A 21,296-nucleotide genomic window follows, 5' to 3' on the forward strand; every position below is an offset into this window, starting at 1 on the left:
ACGTTCCTGTTATGATAATCTGAACCCCACAAGACAAATGCCAACCTGCAGGGAAGAATTCTTTGCCAGTGAAGAAATACCAATTTGAAATCGTGTCCGTCTTTTAGTTTAGTATGTTTTGGCGATTTCAATACCTCTTGACATAGCAGAAAGCAGATCACGAAGTAACATCATGTAACGAATTCATTATACCAACGGGTTTTCCCCGCCCGAAGATGTTTAATTATTATTTACGGGCCCGACAGGCCCCCAAAAAATTCATAGTACTATTCATGCTATTCCCGATCATATGTAACAATTCAATCATGAATTATTGAAGATTTTCGCGCTTGGCACGTTGTGGCTAAGTAAGCTGACTCACTAAATAGTACAACAAATATCTCTGATAACTCGCGATAAAAATAAATAACCTGATGGGGTCTGGGTTCGGTTTATACACCTATGGGGGTTCAAAACCAATGTTTAGGGGGCTGACGAAGTGCTATTTCGGTCCTGTGTGAATATTAGAGCCCGACCGATTACTGGCTCGCCGATAATATCGAGTCGATATCACAATTAAAAGAAATATCGGTATCGGCCACTAGAGGTAAAAAATATCGGCCATTTTCGTTAAGTCACAACATGGTCGTAGGGAGTCAGAGAAGACGTGAAGTCTTCACTGAATGTCAGTAAATTATAAAGATAATTCCTGTCTTTTCATTGTGTCGCATTTTTGTGGTGTATTGAACTGATAAAATTGCTAATAAACCAATGATGATGATAAATGGCCAAGCTGCAATGCACACAGGCCAGTAGCCCTATGTGAAAAATATACTTTCACCGTTATGCCCCAGTGACTTCAGTGGGAATCCCCCTGCAGTGATCGAACACCAGAGACAGAGAGCAGACATCGAGTGAATGGAAAGTTGTATGCGGAAGGTCTCAGTCGATTCATTTGAGAAATGAAAACTTCATTCAAGCTGGACTGACCGTCGTGATGACAGCGAAAAGGGTCGCGTGTAAACATTTACCTATAGATAGTGCTGTTGGTGTCTGTGTAGGAAGCTCACAAGCCAAGGCTCGGTACCAACAAAGCGAAAAATACCAGTTATGTATGGAGTCATCTGACTGAGGGGCCTCCATGATAACGAATATGCGGGCATAGAGTGCAAGAAAACCAAGCAAAAAGGGAGTAGAGCCAATAATTCATACGAATATTTTTATTCCATAATGACATGGGCCAATTCTGACAGTGTGTAAAAGATTGATGCTGATTGTTGAAATGCTGGTCATCAAGGGGATGGGTGGAGCGGACGTGAACAATTTGAGTTGTTTTGCACATTCTCTTCAGCTGTTAATGATGTTCTGAAGGCGCCAGGTGCACTGCCAGAAGAATATCAATATTTGGTGGAACCGATGAAGAAAAGATCCCCTGCAGTCGTGGAACCAAAATAAGCAAAGATTCCCAGTTCTTGCTGTGCTATCAACTACGGTACCAAGTGAAAGACTGTTCACTGTGTTTAGTACTGTATAGCTAATATCGTTTATGAATATCACACAAGTTCACTCCCTGTAGAAAACGCAGAGAAATTATGCTTCATGAACTGTAATCTGCAACTGCTAGACTAGTGCTACTGATATATTTTTATTGCCCCCCCAGACCATTCATTTCATGTTAAGTATAGCAATGGCTGCAAACATGTTCAATTTAATACTCTTGAGGTGCTAAATATGCGCCTTGAGCTAGATTCCATATCTTTTGAATATCGGCAGAATATATCGGGGTTATCGGTGAAGGTACTGGATATCGGTTTTATCGGTATCGGCTCAAAAATCCAATATCGGTCGGGCTCTAGTGAATATAGATCATGTCTTTTGTCAATAAAGCTTCAAAAGAGATCTGCTAAAACAGGTGCAACATTAAAAAGCTACGTTTTCCAGATTAGCAGGACACATCATGATCTGCTATATTAAGATATAATAAGTAATTGCTAGATTGCGAAACGGTAGTTTCAAAAGTTATGGTGGGCCATATTTACTGTGGTGAAATATTTGATATGGGCGACAATGTGGTGTGAGCGGAACCAAGCAATCCGGTAACTGGATCATATTAACTGATAACCTTCGTGAAAAGATATTTGCCACTCCATAACTAATGTGCGCTAAGCGCAACAAAATGTTTGGGCTTTACTTGACTTTTATAAATATTAAATGTTGCTACTCCGTGAAAACAGCCCCGGAATTCCTCAGACTATCTTTCGTATTGGGGGAATAAACTACTTCTACTTGACCGACTGAAAATAGCAAAAAGCAAGTAAGTAGATCACAAAATATTACGACGTAGAAGTGGAAAAAAATCATATCTACTTGAGTAGGTGTCAGAAGTAGAAGAAAGCTACTTAAGTACTTCCAAAAAGTAGAAGTACTTCGTTACTGACCACCTCTGGTAAATATTAGCTTTACGTAGAGGAATCGGAATCAAATATTCTGTCACCCGGCTCTATCGCAAAACATAGAGAATATCATCGCATTGTGAAATAATCATATTGATGCCTAATGTTACCGTAACATAACATGGATCCTTTGAACGATGAGTAAATCACTGGTACGAATCCTAAATACTTCGAAACAAAAAAATCTGGCTCCATTCAGTCATGAATTACAAAGTTTTTGGACATAATAAATAATTTCATCTTTAATTATGGACAAATCATATATCTTCATATTTTCCAATTTTCACTAACCTATACTGAGAAACTGTTACATCGACAGCAAGGGACTTGACAAGTATAGGCCATGTTGAATGGTGTGCTTACTTTCAGTTTATTTCGATCAATAAAGTAAAATCGGTAGCTTTTTACTATTTAATGATCTTTTTTGCTTTCAGATTCGCATTGGAAATAGATTGAAGCCAGTTCGAGACAATAGGTTCACGCATAACTACGGTTTGACTACTGGAAAGCTCATATTTTCATCGTTTGTTCGTCCAGTGTGCTTACCATGCATGACAGGAGATCGGCGAAAAGTCATCGACATTATAAGCAACTTTGACAGTGAAAAGTGCGAGCCACAAGGCTAGTAATTATAAATAATCAAATGACACAAACTAGTTTTGTACGTATACTATACATTATAGACATGCTTGATGAATACATATTCATTCAATCCCGTCGTGAGAATGTAAATCGCGTGATGATGAATCCGAAGAACAAAAATATGTAGGCCACCAGTAGTTCCGGAACTTATTCGACTAATCGCCCACTAAGCCAGCTGAGCACATCTGGTCCAGCCTGTGCAGCGAGTGTCATAACAGCGAGGCTTGGGAATGGCGTGTGTCATATTAGCGAGCGAAGCATTCCGAATAAGGTACGATTTGATCTTGGGGCTGGTTTCTGGTTAGTTCGTGTTAAGCCAGCGATGACTCGTTATCATGATAGTCTCTATTTTGAATGCCTCGCTATTCTGACTATCGTTGCTTTCGCACTTGTTTTGAAACATGTTTCTTTGAAAGCGAGCCGTTTATCACTTCCACCTTACCCAAACGCTGCAAAAAAGAAAAAAATCTTGGTCAGCAGTCAGTTTCCGCAGAAAACCGCCATATTTGAACTACGCGGCCATTTGATACGTGTGGTATCGCAACCGCTCATCATATAGGTTCTTAAAGGGGCACTGCGCTCTAAAAATGATATGTTCTCAAATTGAAGGGCAGATCGAATAAATAAATTTGGCTGTAGCCATTTTCTTCAGAAAGCCACCGTAATGGAGCTGCAGTTGAATGAATTTTGCATAAGACACGTTACGTTCCAGCCACCGCGTTTCTTAACCCGTTGCGAAATTTCTGGCGCGATGTCTCCACCGTCGCGCTTACTCGATGCGACCTCAACATTGTACCTTCATTTCTTTATGTATAACGTGGAAAACATATGATGTGTCACTCATTCTGCTTCCATAATCCATATGATGCAACAGCGCGGACTCTCAATGCCACTTACAACCTATTTATGTATTTGTATAATCACTAGGGCAAGTTTTTGTTTCAGTTAAATCCGTGGAAAGTTTTACTTATTCATTGATTTTCGAAAAAAGTTGCATTTTGACCCCATTTTGCTCGGTTGACTAAAGAAAAGGTAAATTTTCCGGCTCAGCTCCCGACATACCCGTAAAAGCGTTACTTCGGTGCTGATTTACGGTGTTTCAGTAGAATTTGGCCGTGTATCTCACCAAAATCGAAAATACTTTCATGAAAAATCGAAAAAGTTGCATGAAAAATATGGAAAAAAGTTGCACTTTAAGATTCCTTCAAACAGCTTAAAACAGCATTCTACATATCTTACGAGTATTTAGAAAGCTGCCGGAAGCTGTAAAAAAGTTGCAAAAGTTGCAAAAACTTGCCCTAATAATCACCATACTGGTCGAGGCTCGGTTGTATGCTACAGGTACTGTGCTGTGCTAAGCTAGTGTCTCATGATCTGACACTGGCCAATATTGAAGAATGATCATTCTCAAGGACGCATTCTAATTCAGTATAAATATTAGAATCAGCTGGCCTCTCCAGTACAGGGAATTATCCGAATAAAGTCACGGCCACCGAATACGTTCTTGGCCAATGTACAAATTGTACATTGTCCCAGTACTGTACCGCATGCACTACAAAATGCTATCATTTCACAATAATAATAGTGAGGCACAATCGGTATCACCTTCGTTATATCATTTTTGGAAATTGTGCATTCGTTAATATACAAATTATGCATCTACATTAATTCCCCATTCGACCAGACGGCATTGGCACAGCAGGGTATCGTTACTGTACAACAGAGCCTCGACAGTTTGGTGATTGTACATATGTTGCAAGTGACATTGAGAGACGGTACTGCTGTATCATTTGGAAGCAAACTTGGTGTCGCACCATATGTTTTCCATATCCAACATAAAGAAATTGAGCTACAATATGGAGGTCGCGTTGAGCAAGAGCGACGATGAAGATATCGCGTCAGAAATTTCGCAACAGGTTAAGAATGGATGATGCGCAGCCGCGTCCGTTCGTCTTATACAAAATTCATTTAATTGGAGCTTCATACTGTGGCTTTCTGATGAAAACAGCCGCGGCTAACATTTGTTTTCGGTTTGCACTTCAATTTAAGGCAGCATCATTTTTAGAGCGCAGTACCCCTTTAATCCTTCGCTGAATTCCTGGTAAGCATTTCTTGACAGTTGCACTTTTCGTAATTCGAACTCCGCCGTAGTCTCATTCTTTAAGAATAACATTGACAATCTGCTTCGTTTCACTTTGTTCAGACATGATTGAATAGCACGTGCTCTCATTGCAACTTGTAACACACATATGTATAATCACCATACTGATAACCATACTGAATATTAATAACTAATAATTAAACATTTCAACATTACCACTTGGACAAAGCAACGATAGAAAACGTCTAAATAAAAGTCCTGTGGGATGTACCAGTCATAACAGACAGCGAAATATGGCATAACAGCCCATAATAATATACTAATGATTATGATTAAACTGAAAAAGAAAGGAAATTCATTTATTTTGTCATTAGGCTACATACAAGCAAAGGAAACAGAAAATTAACCATATCACCCAGACCTCATAATGTAATGTTCAGAAATGTTAGGTTGCAAATACACAACATGACTGTAATCTAAGATTTCTTAAACTTTTAGGATCTCGAAGATAGTCAAATCTTTTTAAGCCGACGTGGCCAACCTTTTTGCCCAAAAAGCCAAGTGAGATTTACGAACCATGGCGCGGGCCACTTGAAAGTTGTTGACCTTTTTTAGTCTTCCGATAGTAGCGAAGAACCCCAGCTGTGGTGATTGGTGCTACATGGGTCGTATGCAAAAAACTCATGAAGCATATAAAAATGGTACCAGGAAACGCACGAATCGAGAATATCCAGATGATTCGTTTATCGGTGACTGTAGAGTGTACTGTACATATTATACGGTAAAGTTTGTACCCATCATTGAACCGATTTACACTTGATTACGGTTATTTCGATCTTCAATTATCCCTATACGTCGAAAATTGTAGTCAAATAATTCTTTATCCACAGAAATTCCTCTATTTTAGCTTTCCTCTTATGACTTGCATAGAAAATTAACCTTGCTGAAATTTTGAAGGTTTACTTCACTCTCACCATTTCCTTAGGGCAGAGGTCTCAAACTCAAATGTGCTCGCGGGCCATTTTTCCAGTTTTGACGACGCCGCGGGCCGCAGCATTTATAGGGGTATTCTATGTCTTTCCAAGTAGGCCTTATTTGGCGGGAATGAATTGTCCTATTGAAAGTGAGCGGATCCAGCAGACTGACAGTAAACACACATCGTCAAAAGGTGATTTACGTTTTTATCAATTTAGGCCTGGCACGAAAAGAATCATCACATTTATAACTATTTGAATAGAATTGTTGTTGTACTCAGGGTCGTAGCAGCACTTCGTCAGCCCCCCCCCCCAAACGTTGGTCTTGGCCCCCCACAGGGTGATAAACCTTACTTCTGGGGGCCGTTTAGTGAGTAAGCTTTCTCGCCTAAAATGGGCGAAGAGCGAGAAATTTCTCTAATTCATCATTTAATCGGTCAATATGATCGAGAATTGCATGTATATCAACTTTTATCCTCTCTCTGCTCATTTAATTTGATTTACCAATAGAGCTGAGTGAGGTGGTGTTTGAAAAAATAGGCCCACTCAATAATAATTAAACATCTTCGGGAGTATGTTTACCCGTTAGCAGGAATGGAACAGCACTTCGTCAGGCCCCGCTTAAAAATAACTTGAGTCTTGGGCTCCCATAGGGTGACAAACCGACCCCCATCACGTTGTTCGCTTCTGCCACGAAATAATAGCTGTATAGCTGAGTGAGTCAGCGCGTAGCGCGAAAATTTACGATAATTCATGATAAAATCGGGAATTGCATATATATTGCTATCCATTTCTTGTCCTCTCCGCTCACGTAGTCAGATTTACCGGTAGAGCTGAGTGAGGTGTCTTGGAAACTGTAGGGCCCGTAAATAATAATTAAACATCTTCGGGCGGGCGGATCCGTTGGTATGACTTCGTTACATAATGTTATTCCGTGACCTGTCTGCTATATAAAATATATAGAATCACCCAAACGTACTAAACTAAAAGATAACACGATTTAAAATTGGTATTCTTCACTGGCTTATAATTTTTCCCTGCGGGATGGTATTTGTCTTGTGAGGTTCAGGTCGCCAAGACGGGAACATTCGGCGCCAGTCGTTTAAGCGCCTATGGGCAATTAAACCTATATGTATTTTGTATATATAACGAAGTTTTCGGTCAGCATAAGGGCAGTCATTTTCGGCCAAGGATTTCTCGCTGCCGATCGTTCTGGCACACTTCTAAGAGTAGCACGATACATGACCTAAAACTTTATATGTCTAGGGGAAAAAATTGAAATAGTTGCATAAATTTTCAAAAAAATACTAATTTATGCTAACTCACGAAATAATTTTGGTCCCCCTTCGAGCGCCCCCCCCCTATTGGGGATTTTGGGTTGCGGCAGTTACGGTCCTGGTTGTATTTGATATATATTAACTATAAGATATAGACACCATATGGGCGAACAAATGTATGATGCCATCATAAAAGCTATCAGGTTATAATTTTCAGCTACTATGAATATTTTAAATCCAACAGACTGATAATAGAGACTGATCGGATATCAAAACATTTTTAAGTTGAGCATTGTAATTCCAATCCAGGATTCGTGTATACTTCTGATAAGTAGGCTATTAATCTCATGGTCAAATATCTTCAAATATAGGAGCAGAAAAAATATAAATATATTAATGAATGTGTCCAAGTGATTGAAATGTCGGAATGGCGAACGGCCCATTGCTGCTACATCGTTGGAGCGTACCACTACGGTACTCGGTACCTTTAAGTGACCTTAATAACATGGTTTAGCGACCAAAGATGTAACTAACAGATTGCTAATGGTTGCCATAACTATACTTGCTTAGTTATCGAAATACCAAGCTGCGACCTTCTGATCTATTATTATTCCCCTGATACGCGATTAGTTTGTTGTGTCCATGGTTCTAACAAATTTACGGCATTCCGAGTCACTTCAAGTCCACTCGAGTCATTTTCATTTTGCCATCGAGTTAGTCCGAGTCCGAGTAATTCTAAGAAAGGTCGCGTTCAAGTCCAACTCACAAATTTCAGTCTAGAATCGTCTAAGGGTCCGGTTTTGTCATCATGAATTGGAAATTACTAAAATAGTGAAAGTTCCACTGCATGGTAGCGTTTGCAATTGATGTGATAGTGAAGTTTGACGAATAGTTTAAGGCTTTCGGAGCAATTTAAGAGGGAATTATCACTTTATAACCTGGAAAGATATATGTGACACTTATATTTTGTCAAATTAATAAAAATCTAAAATGCCTTCGCGGGCCGCACAAAATGCTCTGGCGGGCCGCATGCGGCCCGCGGGCCGCGTGTTTGAGACCTCTGCCTTAGGGGATAGGCTGCCCCTAGAATTGTTGATGTATTTACTGGTTTAACTATGAATCATGATAATAAATATCAATATTAGTTAGGTTACTCTAAAATTCAATCACAATTACATTTTCTGGAGACGTCTAGGATTTAGACAGACAAGTCGCAGACGACGTATTCACAAGAATTGAAATATAATAGTGAGAGAGATGTAGGAGTCAGTCTTGAGCTTCTGTTAAAACTCCGCAACCGAATGCATGTTGATGTTTCAAATTTTTATCCTACTTATCTCAACCTATCTATAGGTAAGGCTGGTAGAGCTGCTGTTATCACTGGCTTCGGTTCGAACTCCGAAGAGAATAAACAACGGGCCGATCATCTGCAAGAAGGGGTGATAAATATCTTCGATGACACTAAGTAAGTTCCAAGGTGCTGATGAAAGAAATGATGGTTCTCGTTATTAATGACGCAAGATTTGATATTGTGAATATTTACGTTCTTAGCCAACATTTCCCGATAGTGAAATTTGTCATTCGTAAACGAAATGACTTGCATCTACCTTTCGGCGGTATTTTCAATAACATTAATCGCCATCAAAGTTTATTTTTCTTAGAAATGGTTTCTCGAGATGCAATCTGTATGAAAATATTAACATGTAATTCACATCGCTTGAGAAATCCAGATGTAAATCACGTCGACTCATAAATGAGGTTTCAAGTATAATGCAGCTCCAAAAACGTTTTGGTACAAGTTATTAATATCAAAATTGCCGCTGATGGCATATAACAGGTAAAACGACAACCTGTTTTACAAACACTAAATTCAGGTAATAATATTACTTATTTCACATGATTTAGATCTTGACAGTGGTTCCTCATATTAGAACCAAAAACAGCTGGTGGCACTAACAATAAAGGTGGCTGTATGAATTACACAATACGGTATTTGAAAAAAATAGAAGTAGGAATCGTACATATCCGAAATATATGCACAACGTAATGTATATGTTTCTAAGCTAACCAATTAACCAATCTACCTATCAACCAATTGTTCAACCATACAAGAAACAGACTTATCAGCTAAAGCAGTTTATAGGGTGGTTGAGGACTCATTCCACCACAATGAATGCACATTTAACCAGACATGGGGTCATTACTTCACCAATATAATTGATTGCGATCACGAGTACTTCTGAATGACGCGATTATGATTACGATTACAACAACATCTCGAAGTAGTCGATAACGATCACGATTACAATGCGGAAACGTTATAACGATTACATTCGTTTTCCTACTTTGAACTTGTGCCTTGAACATGTAATAAGACAATATATCGATTGAACTGAAAACGCTTTCCAAGTTTTTTTTTATGTGACGTCATTTGCTTTTTACGTCGCAATCGGTTCCCCTGCTTCAAAGTGGAAGATTTTGTGCCCCTAACGATTTCCGTTCTAGCTGGAATTCACGTTAACATCGCCTATAAGAAGACGCCTATATGCGTCAAGGATCCATTGTTGAGTATAGAATTACGAAAAATCGATTGGTACCTGTTTCGAGTATAGGTGTCATGACTCGAGTCATTACAACCCTGACCATTACAAAACCATCAAGCAAAAAAAGTGGCTGCAGCATTTTTATCGATCTCCGCAAAGCTTTCGACACAGTTAACCACCGAATCTTAAGATACAAGCTAGAACACTATGGAATCAGGGGTATTGCAGCAACTCTACTTGAAAGCTACCTGGCAAACCGCAAACAATTTGTTAAACTGGGGACATTAAGAACGACTACCAGAGATATAACTTGAGGGGTGCCACAAGGCTCAGTCCTTGGACCGACTTTTTTCCTCATTTATATTAACGACATTGTTAATGCATCTTTATTCCGCACAACGCTATTTGCTGATGATACTCACCTCTTCATAACCTCCAACACAGTCGATGATTTGCATGCATCTGTGAATAGGGAACTCCCAAAAGTGTCGAGATGGCTGCAAGCAAACAAACTAAGTTTCAATGCAGATAAGACCGAGGTGCTCGTTTTAAATAATGCCAGTCATAATTTCACTGTGAACTGAACATCGATCATAAACAAATCTCGATATGTGACTCAGCAAAATATCTCGGCATCACCATTGATTTCAAATTGTCAGCATATTGAATGCACAATATCAAAACTAGCTCGATGTGTGGGAATAATGACCCGTCTCCAATCTTTGGTTTCCAGATCAGTACTACGAACCTTCTACTTCTCTCTTTTCCACTCTCATCTGCAATATGGTATCGTAGTATGGGGAAATGCATGCACAACATTTTTGTGCAGAATTCGAACCCTGCAAAACCGTGCGATACGGCTGATCTCATCTGTACCTTTACGTACCAATTTGTCGCCTTACTACCGTAAGCATCGAATTTTGCGAGTTGATGAACTATATCGCATCGAAGTATCAAAAGTTGTTCACAAATATTTTTCCAATGGTCTGCCTCCTGTGTTTGATGACTGTTTCATACCTGCTAAACATGTCCATTCCCATTACACGAGATCCTCGTCTAAAGGAAACATCTACTTACCCCCACCCAATAACAACCTAACTAAGAGATCTATCGACTACTCGGGACCTATCATCTGGCATGCATTACCACCACATATCTGTGAATTGCCTTATAATAGATTCAAAAAAGTCCTACTTGATCACCTCTTGTCGTTACACTAACACTGTTGCCCTACCTCGCCCAGACATTGCTTCATTGATCATTTGCTACCATTGTTTAATTTTTTTTCTATTTTCCTTTCTTAACTAAACATTTTTTACAGCCAGACTGTTCAGAGTCAAGTGTACCTGTTTGATGCTGGTGTGATCAGACTAGATGACCTTCACGGTCTTACCGATCATTCCTATCTAATACCGAATACTGTGCACGCATATTTTCTGTACCACCATCACTGCCGTTTGCTATGTATTTTGGTTCGATGAAAATAAAGACTCTCTCTCTGAGGTATTTTTCGCGGTTACAAATCGGCTGAACACCAATTGCGGTGACCGAGTATCCTTATTGCGTGATGGTTTGTTCGGTTATTGTGCGGCATGTAAGGATATTTTCCTGTAATATTATGATATGATACAGCGATTTTAAACTCATTTGATGCAAGCGTAACCATTGTCAACTACTGAATTGTCAGTTTATATGCTGCTGCGGAAAATCATAGATCACGCCATGATGTCTCCGTATCACTATAGGACAGGGGTGGGCAAATTGCGACTTGCGAATCACATGCGGCTCGTTACCCCTTTGATTGCGGCTCTATACCAAATAATGATTTCACAAGTTTTTCGCCATTTTGCTAGAAAAGTTTAACCTGGTTATAAATTGATGCATTCTATCACGTGTTAGCAATATTGGTATTGTTTTCATGTTTTTTCTCTCCTATGGATCACGTAATACTTGTAAAATTAAGGGGAAAGTTGCATTACTTAGTTATGCACTGCTTATACGTCATTTCAGCCTGATTTCGCACACCTTGCAGCTCAGGTGGAGACGTAGGCTATGACCAGCAGCCCGCATCACCATACAATAATAGACTTCACTCGAGAGCCTCTATTTCATTGCGACGTCATAATTCGCATTTTTGATTTTTTGTTTTGTTTTGTTGTGGCTCCATTAAAGCCAACATTTTATTACATGCAGCTCGCGCATTAAGCAGGTCTGTCCACCCCTGCTATAGGGTTTTCTGTTTTAATCCCATCTCGTAAACTTTATAATTGTCATGGTTTATTAGGAAGTCAAAGTCTGGGATTGGCCGTCAGAAATGACTGGTTCTCAGCAAAGCGACTTAGCACTACTAAGTTTCAAATTTTTCAATTTAGTTTTTGTTCAGAGTATAGTTACATCTCCTTTGAACGCTACAATTATAGTATATACGTGAATACCATTTCCCGGTTCGCTTTCATATCTATACGAGTAGGAACATCTATGACTATCTTCAACACTTCTTCCAGGTGCCGCAGCATTGCCAATGGAATTCCGAAATTCAATCCTTACATCACATTTACCAGTCGTATGTTCTGCGGGCTGGGTGGCAACCATACACACAAAATAGACAGTTGTATCGGAGATAACGGGAGTCCGGTGGTTGAACTGGTAATAACAAATACTGCCCCGCGGATACGGTTATGCTTCGTTGGTAACCGTATTTTTCGTAGGCATCTCCTGCCGGTGATGTCAAATATTGGATACAAACAGGAATAACAAGTTGGGGACACGGATGTGGTAAAGACGCCGGATATTACACTTCTGTTCGAGCTGTTTTGGGTTGGATAATAAAAGTTCTTAAAGAAAGTAAGCAATACCATCACTACGACAGTACGAACGATGGTGGCTCGCCAGAAAGGGAGAGCGTCTGTAATTGTTTTACCAAGTTGTATGTGCTCACAATTCTTTCATTTTGATTGAAATTCCTCCAACGACAATACCACTTCAAAAAGAGTACTCAAATATTTATGGTCTATTGAACTACTTATTCGTTTGCTTCATATGTTAGAACATACTTCCCATTTCTCCTCCTTGATTTTCTCAGTAGTATTTTTGAAATCGATTTTGAACTTCATCAATTTTCGATCTATGAATTGAATTACGAATGGTTTGAGGGACGAGGAAAGCACAATCGAAAAAAGCTTTATGAAGGATAGAGACGCGCTTTATAATACTGTACCAAAGTCTTTAGAATTAACACATGACACGTTAAAGGGGGACTGTGCTCTAAAAATGGCGCTGTCTCAAATTGAAGCACAGATCGAAAAATTTTGCTGGCTTCTGCCGTTTTCTTCACAAAGTCACGGTAATGGAGCTGCAATTAAATTAATTTTGGATAAGCCTCGGCCTGCTCCCGCTACCGCGTTTCTTGACCCGTCGCGAAATTTCTGGCGCGATATCTTCACCGTCGTACTTGCTCGATGCGAACCTCCGTATTGTGGCTTCATTATTTATGTAGTGCGGGCAAAACATATGTGTCCCTCACTTTTCTGAAACTATCCATATGATACAACCAATGTTCCCTCTAATTTTGCACGAGTCTGCGCGCACTTCTCTTGGACAACAGTGCGTAATGACTAAAATGAGGTCATCACATCGACTTTCTTGTGAGCGACACAGATTTTTCTGTGCGCGGCGACTTTGTCGGCAGTGCGAGGCCGCATACGCCCAGCTTAGAGAGAAGCGAGTGGCTTAGAGAGAAGCGAGTGGCGTAGTTGGTTAAGCACCAGCGTCACAACACCTATGGCAGTGGTTCGAATCCCGGGTCGGACCAACTTCTATGTGTCGGAGGATTCTCTGGGCCCCTCATCGCTGACCTCGCTGCAGTCGCAGTGCATTGAAAAGTCCAGATGTAGGCAAGCCGCGCAAGAAAGTCGTCAGTATGGACCAAGATATACGGGCGCATGAAAACGAGGCAGGCCGATGGTGAAAGAGTGCGAGTGTGAAAAGTCGCCCGGAAGATGACAAAAAATCAAAGACAATGAATTATTACAAATGTTACTGTCGTGGCGCACATGGCCGTACTAGGCGAAAAGCGCCACTGTTGGTATGTCAATAAAACAAACAAACATACAGTACGGACTCTCAATGCCAGTTGCAACATATGTAGGCTATGTATTTGTAAAATCATCATATTGGTCGAGGCTCAGTTGTAGCCTACGCTACAGATACTGTTCTGTGCTATCCTAATGTCTTATTATCTGACACTAGCCACGATTGAACTATGAGCATTCTCAAGGACGTTTACGATGGATTGCGGTATCAATGGCGAAGCTTGGCTCGTCTGTGCATATAACCTCTCGTTTCGGGCTTTATTTTCAAATAATAAATATGCAAATCGCCTATTTTACGGAGTAAAATGCTCGAAATTCAGCCATTCATGAACATCGATAGAAAATACCAATATGAACTGGAGATTTCACAATTTTCGTGGCGACAGCAGTGTTGGGATCAAGTCACTACCTTCGAGTCACGAGTCATCTCGAGTCATTGCAGATTTTGACTCGAGTCAAGTCGAGTCAATCGATTTTCAATGTTTACTCGAGTCAAGTCAAGTCACTGTTTTTTTTGGAGGTGAGTCAAGTCAAGTCAAGTCACGAGTCAAGTCACAATTCAAGTCAAATTGAATTTTCGAAGATGAGTGATGATTCAAAGTCATTACATTTTGCTAGCTGTGTGAAAGACAGATTAATTGATCATTTATCTTGTATCAAATAACGAATTTCTATAGTTAAATATACATGCAAAAAGACGTTGTATCCCTCCCGCACACGTAGAACTGCTAATAAATTACGTGAGTAACTGTACACCTACATGCTACAGTCAGTTATTATCAGCCAAAATATAGGACCTAATACGAAGCTCCGAGAAGTTGAAACAAATTGATATGGTACAATATCCTAATACACTAACCATCTACACATCCGTGAGAATATAAACGCACAAACTATATTTGTTCGATGTAAATCATACAAGAGGTTGGTAAATGTGAGCAATGCGCAACGTAAGCATTGGGCCATTTAAGAAACAGAGACACAGTGCTATTTAGATTAATCTTCTACTACAACGTCGACAACGTAAGCTGCATGTGATTGTTTAGTTTGCGGTCAATTTATTTGTGATCTAACAATGGAGGATAGTGTAACGTCGAATCAGTGAATGAGCGGTTGTTCTCACCGGTGACACCGGCGTATCTCGAACAATCCGAACGTACACAATATGCGGAGATTTATTCGAACCCATTTACTTGATGACTTGAAATTGACTCGTAAATTTTGCTCCGAGTCACGAGTCAATGGAGATTCTTGAAGCTCCGAGTCAAGTCAAGTCAAGTCATTTTTCCGAAGTGACTCGAGTCAAGTCAAGTCATACGAAAAAGTTGACTCGAGTCTGACTCGAGTCAAGTCATGACTCGAGTCATCCCAACACTGGGCGACAGGTGACGAACTGACTCACTTGCCTCCCCTGACCCCACGTCAGTAGTAGTTATGATCGCTCTGGGGGTGGCAGGGGTTCTTATGGGTGCGGTCGCACATCGTATGGAAAACTCGCGGTGGCACATCGTACTTTTGGACCCCCCCTCTCGGTCGCACATCGTAATGTGTTCTTATGGGTGCGCTCGCACGTCGTACTTTCAGGTATAGGCTGCGTTGGCATGTCGTATTGGAAACTCGTGTTGGCACATCGTACTTTTAGGTATAGGCATCTGTCGCACGTCGTACTTTCGCATGTCATACTTTCGCGTATAGGCAGTGGTGGTGATTCGCCATGTGTTCTTATGGGAGCGTCGGCATATCGCCCTTTCGGGTATAGGCATCTCTCGCCCGGTGTTGAATATGTATCAAGTAAATAGTCATGTCATTGGTCCTTAGTTAATGTGTATATTCCAAATTACGGCGAGTACGACAATGATATATCGTTATTCTTATGGACGCGGCGATGATTCGTACTTTCGGGTATAGGCTGCGGGCGAAATGTCGTACTTTCAACAAAAAAGGCGTGAAAATAGTTTGCTAAATCTAGGAATTACTCACATGGTAATGTTTGAGTAATTAGATTACCCCAGAGCCGGCGTAGACGGTGATTCGAATACCAACAATAGCCGCGTTCACATATTAACACTCCAAATAGGTGTGAAATAGTTTGCAAGCCCTGCGATCGCTGACAAGATAATGTCTCGGACATAGCCATCTTTCGCGGCTTCGTGTTACAGGCATACCGATCGCTCACGTGGTGAAAATTTAGTAAGCAGTTTGTCACAGAACTCGATTTCACTCGTAAGATTTAATAAGTAACGAATGACAGAACCACCAGTGTCGGTAACTTGAATAGCGACAAATTGTCACTTATTTCTGATCCAACCCTAATCCTTTGCGATGTTGGCGTTTATTCAAAAAGGTGTGAAATAATTGTAAATCGTACGTCGCTGACACGATAATGCGTCATGCATAACGATCTAGTTATAGTACGGTGTCGGAAACCTTTCGCGAGATGTTCTATAGGTAAATTGAGATAATCCGAAACGAAATATTTTGACTTTGGCGTAGTGTGAATTGAAATAGGATTGACAAACATGACTACCATCTTTCCAAGTACCATTTCGACATTATACGCACATTGATTTGAAACAAGTAATGAAACATTACAACTCTATTCACGATCCAGCTTTCCGTTTGTCAAAGAGACATTTTAACATCTTACCATACTCAAAAGAATTATTCATAATATCAACCAGTGTTAAAAATATAGTTTTCACTTACTTGATTATACCACTACAACTCGCAAACATGAATTAATTCATCCTGGTTGTATTCATATGACCGATAATTTTTATTCAACTGTAAAGGTCGTTACTACACTGCAAGACAAAGTATTTACTAATCGGTACATATACGACTTGACAAAACCTATTACATTTTGAGTATACGAGATTTGAATGTCTGAACAATAACTGAGAAATAATTTATCACAAGTGAATCCGTATATTACAGCGTAAAAGATGTTGGAATGTCAGCAACTCTGTACGGTCATAGTTACTATCACTAATTTACCCAGCCAACTCGTCATGATCATTCCTGAAATCAACACAAATATGTCCACTGACTTGAGTTAACCACAAAACAGCGTCAAGTTTTAAATCCACTTGTAGCTTACGGCTTATTTGAATGCGGTTATGTTTTGTTGTAATTGAGTGTACGGAAATAGTATTACATCTCGACATCTTACCATCTTACCATATTCAAAGAGTCAACCACGAAAACATTGTCAAGTCAATCCGTTTGTAACTTACCCAACCAACTCAAGCAGTATCAGTATGAAAACAGCCAAGCATACACGAGTCCATACAATCGCTACAATCTAAAATCCATATCAAGTTCGGTTTTAGGCATATACCACCAACTCGTCTTTTTTGTTCAACTTGAAAAGTCGTTACTATTCTTTAAGATAGAGGAATAATTTCTATGCGGTATATTCTGCAAGACAAACTAATTACTACTCGGTATATTTTGTAAGACAAAAGTAATTACTTCTCGGTGTCGGCGACTTGAGATTAACATAATATGTTTGAGTATACTAGATTTGACAGTCTGACCATCGTAGTTTCTTACAATCGAACACAGGTGTTATATCAAAAATTATCATGATGTAAACATAGGGATTGACACATTGATTTGACATATGTAATAGTTGATCATGACTTGACTATTAAATTATTTGCGTTAATTAGACCCGGCGTTGTGGTAAATGTTACGACAGCAACAAACTTTTCAGTACCGTTGTTATTAACATATTGAGTTTCTGAGTGTCTGAAATGTTCTTGAATGGAAAATTATTCCACCTTGGTACATATCACCCTGCGTATCGCGGATATCAGAAGATATTTTACAAATGTAATTGTCTCCACTAACCAAGACTAAAGATGAAACAACAATTTCTTTTGTTAAACAATAACCGGTACAATACTTTATCATCGTAATCAACAGTGAGAATTGAAACACTTTCGCACATTACCTGGTGTCAAGATATCACACTAGGTGAATTGACATACCACCATTTGATTAATGCTTAATCCGTTCACATCATTTCACACACACTTTGATCATTACAAAAAAGCAAATTGGAATATGTTTGCTAGGCACCACCTATTCAACTATACTTGAGTAATACAGAAACCTCTCAGCATTAATAAAATCGAAATGTGCGCTACACCGAAATCTACAAAATGTGTTTGTATTGCTGTTCGTAGTAGCGATATCGATTTGAACCTCCATCATCTAACCAAACTACTGAGAGTCGTTGTCAATTTACATGACGTTCACTGATTACATACTTGAACTATTTGTGCAACGCACACGATCAGAGAAATTGGACATTTTTCCATTGCCATTCGTCAAAGTAAATGTCGTCACAATAGTCAGTTACTAAAAGATCATATACTTGTATGTGATTGAATCGCCGACAATTAACTCGGTAAATCAAACCCCCGAGAAATTTCACTCAGTCATTGGATAGGAAACAACGTCGCTTAATCGGTGTGAGTCGTTTTTTCTAAATACTAATCATATCTGTCCAGCCAAGAACAATTTTCACTCACTTGGGTAACGAAACCAGTGTCCAATATCAATACAAGATATTTTCGTCACACAAAAATAATCAACTTCACTCGATATTCCCGTACTACGAAACTGTACAAAGGTTACATGTTTTTGTATGACATGGAATTAATACCGATCGAAGTAACCGTATTGGAAATAACTTTTAAACAAACACACTCTACGTGGTTAACATTCTCATCGATTCTATTGTGATTAATGTACTTCATGTGATCTGGATTCATTTCAATATGGCTAAACATTCAACCTCGACGGATACGAATTGTCACACACTCAAGTAATATCATACCAAATAGTTATTTGCAAGACACAGAAAATTTGTTTTGGGCGTTTCGACTTTTTTACTGGAGATACTCATCACTTCGCTTAATACAATCTAGATTTAAACTCCATCGAACCTTTGGTGTCTATCGTTTTGCTGGATACGAATTATGTTAGTCTAAGAGTACACAATTTTCACTATCTTGGGTTATGAACTTGGTGTGTTAACGATCATTCAATATTTTGTAGTATCAACCAGCTACTTCGTGGGATACGAATGATCATCCTCACAACTCTTACAAAAGTACGAAGGATATTTACATCACACAAAGTAATCGACTTTACTCGATATCCTCACACTACGAAACTGAATGGTTGGTTTGACTCTACAAACTGTTCTGATGTCGCAAGAACTTTTTCATACGAATGGTTACGTATCTAAATATTCAAATAATCCAACACACGACTATAGTACTTACAGAAATATCATAGTTCTTGTAACAAAGTTGTATAAGTATAATGTTTATCGTAAGTCCTACACAGCCATGATATCCGTCCGAGTTTGACTTTTGGAAAACATTATACCGACATCGCGACATCTTTCAAAATTAAAACCACGGTGACTGCTTCAGAGACCTACCAATGATATTGCAGTAATACAGTTACTTCCACAAAAGAGTATGTATTCGACTTACTTACCACAAATCTAACGCACAAAACAATTTACTTTACTAACGAGAAGCACCGAGCCTCACATCCAAACAACTAGAAAGTGGAACTATATTAAAAAACGTCGCTAACCTTTGTGCACCAGCTGTAAATCACACAAGCAACATACTTCAAGATTCTGGTTATTGAAAAACGTTAAAGTGTTTCTCCTGCACCAAGTCGTTATGTTGACGAAAGCGTATATTGTAATACCATGATCGATTTGCATTCGTTGGTCACAAACTGTCACTACTCTAAATAATTATTTTTCACTCAAACACAAAAGCATACTTGTCGCCAATCGTTTTCATCAAGCACGAGTTCAAGAAGCTTACTTACTACGACATGAATTGTTATTTTTATGTTGTGTAAATAGGTAATAATATTTTTTTTGGTAACACTACATCAACATCATCGAGTTATGCTAATAGATTTACATGTGGTTTAATCGAAGTACACAGCACAGTCTAATGTAGAGTCATCTCTATTGTACAGCAACTCGGTAATCGAAATGCATTAACATGTAAACAACGATCTTGGTTCGTCACGCTAAAAATATCTTTACTGTCGCAACAGTCTGATACTCTGCACAAGATGTGTAAATCCTTTTCACACTCGTAATAATACACTAACGGGATACCGACGTCAAGCAACAACATCACTAAACATACGATACCTACCCAAGTAAAAATATCATTTTCACCAAGAGGTCAGCCGTTACCTGTGTACAATTACCATTTGTCCTTGCGGTCTAGCGTTACCCGAGTAACAAAACCGTTTTCACTTGGAAATATATTTTTTCCCTGGGTAACAATCCTTTTTCACTTGGAAATATATTTTTTCTCTGGGTAACAAACCTTTTTCACTTGGAAATATATTTTTTCCCTGACCAACAAACCATTTTCCCTGACCAACAAACCATTTTCACCAAGCAACAAACCATTTTCACTTGACGATCCACCGTTTACCTGAGTAAAAATATCATTTTCTTTTTGAGATCCGGCGTTTACTCAGTGTAACAAACCATTTTCACTTGGAAAAATACTTTTACCTAGAGTAACTAATCATTTTCTCCTGGGTAACAAACCCTTTTCGCCTGGAAAACTATCATTTACCTGAGTACCAATACCGTTTTCACTTGGAAATCTATCTTTTCCCTAGGTAATAATACCATTTTCGTTTTGAAAACTGACACACACACACACCGGGCAATTTGATATTTTTGTATATTGTTACAACAGACGGCGACAAAATATACACCAACAACGACTCCATACATTTGTGTAATCAAATATTCAGTTGCTCTGATGCATCCCATCAAAATCATTGGTTATTCGCATGCAATAGCAATGTGCTGTTGTACATCGACATGTATGTTTCCGGAATTGGCGAATAAAGGGGTTTCCGATATGTCCGTGATGTCAGGGTTCGTGCTTTGGATTTTCCAGAGTCAAAATATCTGAATAAAACACCTCCTCGACTTTGGTAATTGGTTGGTACACGGATAATGGCGTTCGGAAAGCGGATGAATTTATGTTCTTCATCGCGCTAACAATTCCGGGTTACTTTGAGTTTCCTCGGGCCTGTTTACTATATTGTGTCTTTACTGGTCAATACATGTCGCTCCAGTCAGCTGCAACCGGATCACTAATATGAGAAAGTGTGTGGGCCTGATCCGGATATTCACTCATGAACCAACGACCAATA

At 39.3% G+C, this 21,296-nt stretch overlaps 1 protein-coding gene across 2 annotated transcripts in view; it reads left to right on the forward strand.

The window, feature by feature from the left end:
* Positions 1–21,296, forward strand: part of LOC145449090 (uncharacterized) — a 131,381-nt gene that overhangs the window by 80,798 nt on the left and 29,287 nt on the right. For both annotated transcript variants that reach the window (XM_080327559.1, XM_080327560.1), the window contains 4 exons: positions 2,867–3,053; positions 8,780–8,891; positions 12,474–12,615; positions 12,678–12,813. In XM_080327559.1, the coding sequence (XP_080183685.1) occupies positions 2,867–3,053; positions 8,780–8,891; positions 12,474–12,615; positions 12,678–12,813 (577 nt within the window). The remainder of the gene's footprint in view (positions 1–2,866; positions 3,054–8,779; positions 8,892–12,473; positions 12,616–12,677; positions 12,814–21,296) is intronic.

The sequence above is a fragment of the Botryllus schlosseri genome, chromosome 10 (assembly GCF_051294905.1).
Source record: "Botryllus schlosseri isolate E-star chromosome 10, Bs_hap1, whole genome shotgun sequence".
In the NCBI taxonomy this organism is placed as follows: domain Eukaryota; kingdom Metazoa; phylum Chordata; class Ascidiacea; order Stolidobranchia; family Styelidae; genus Botryllus; species Botryllus schlosseri.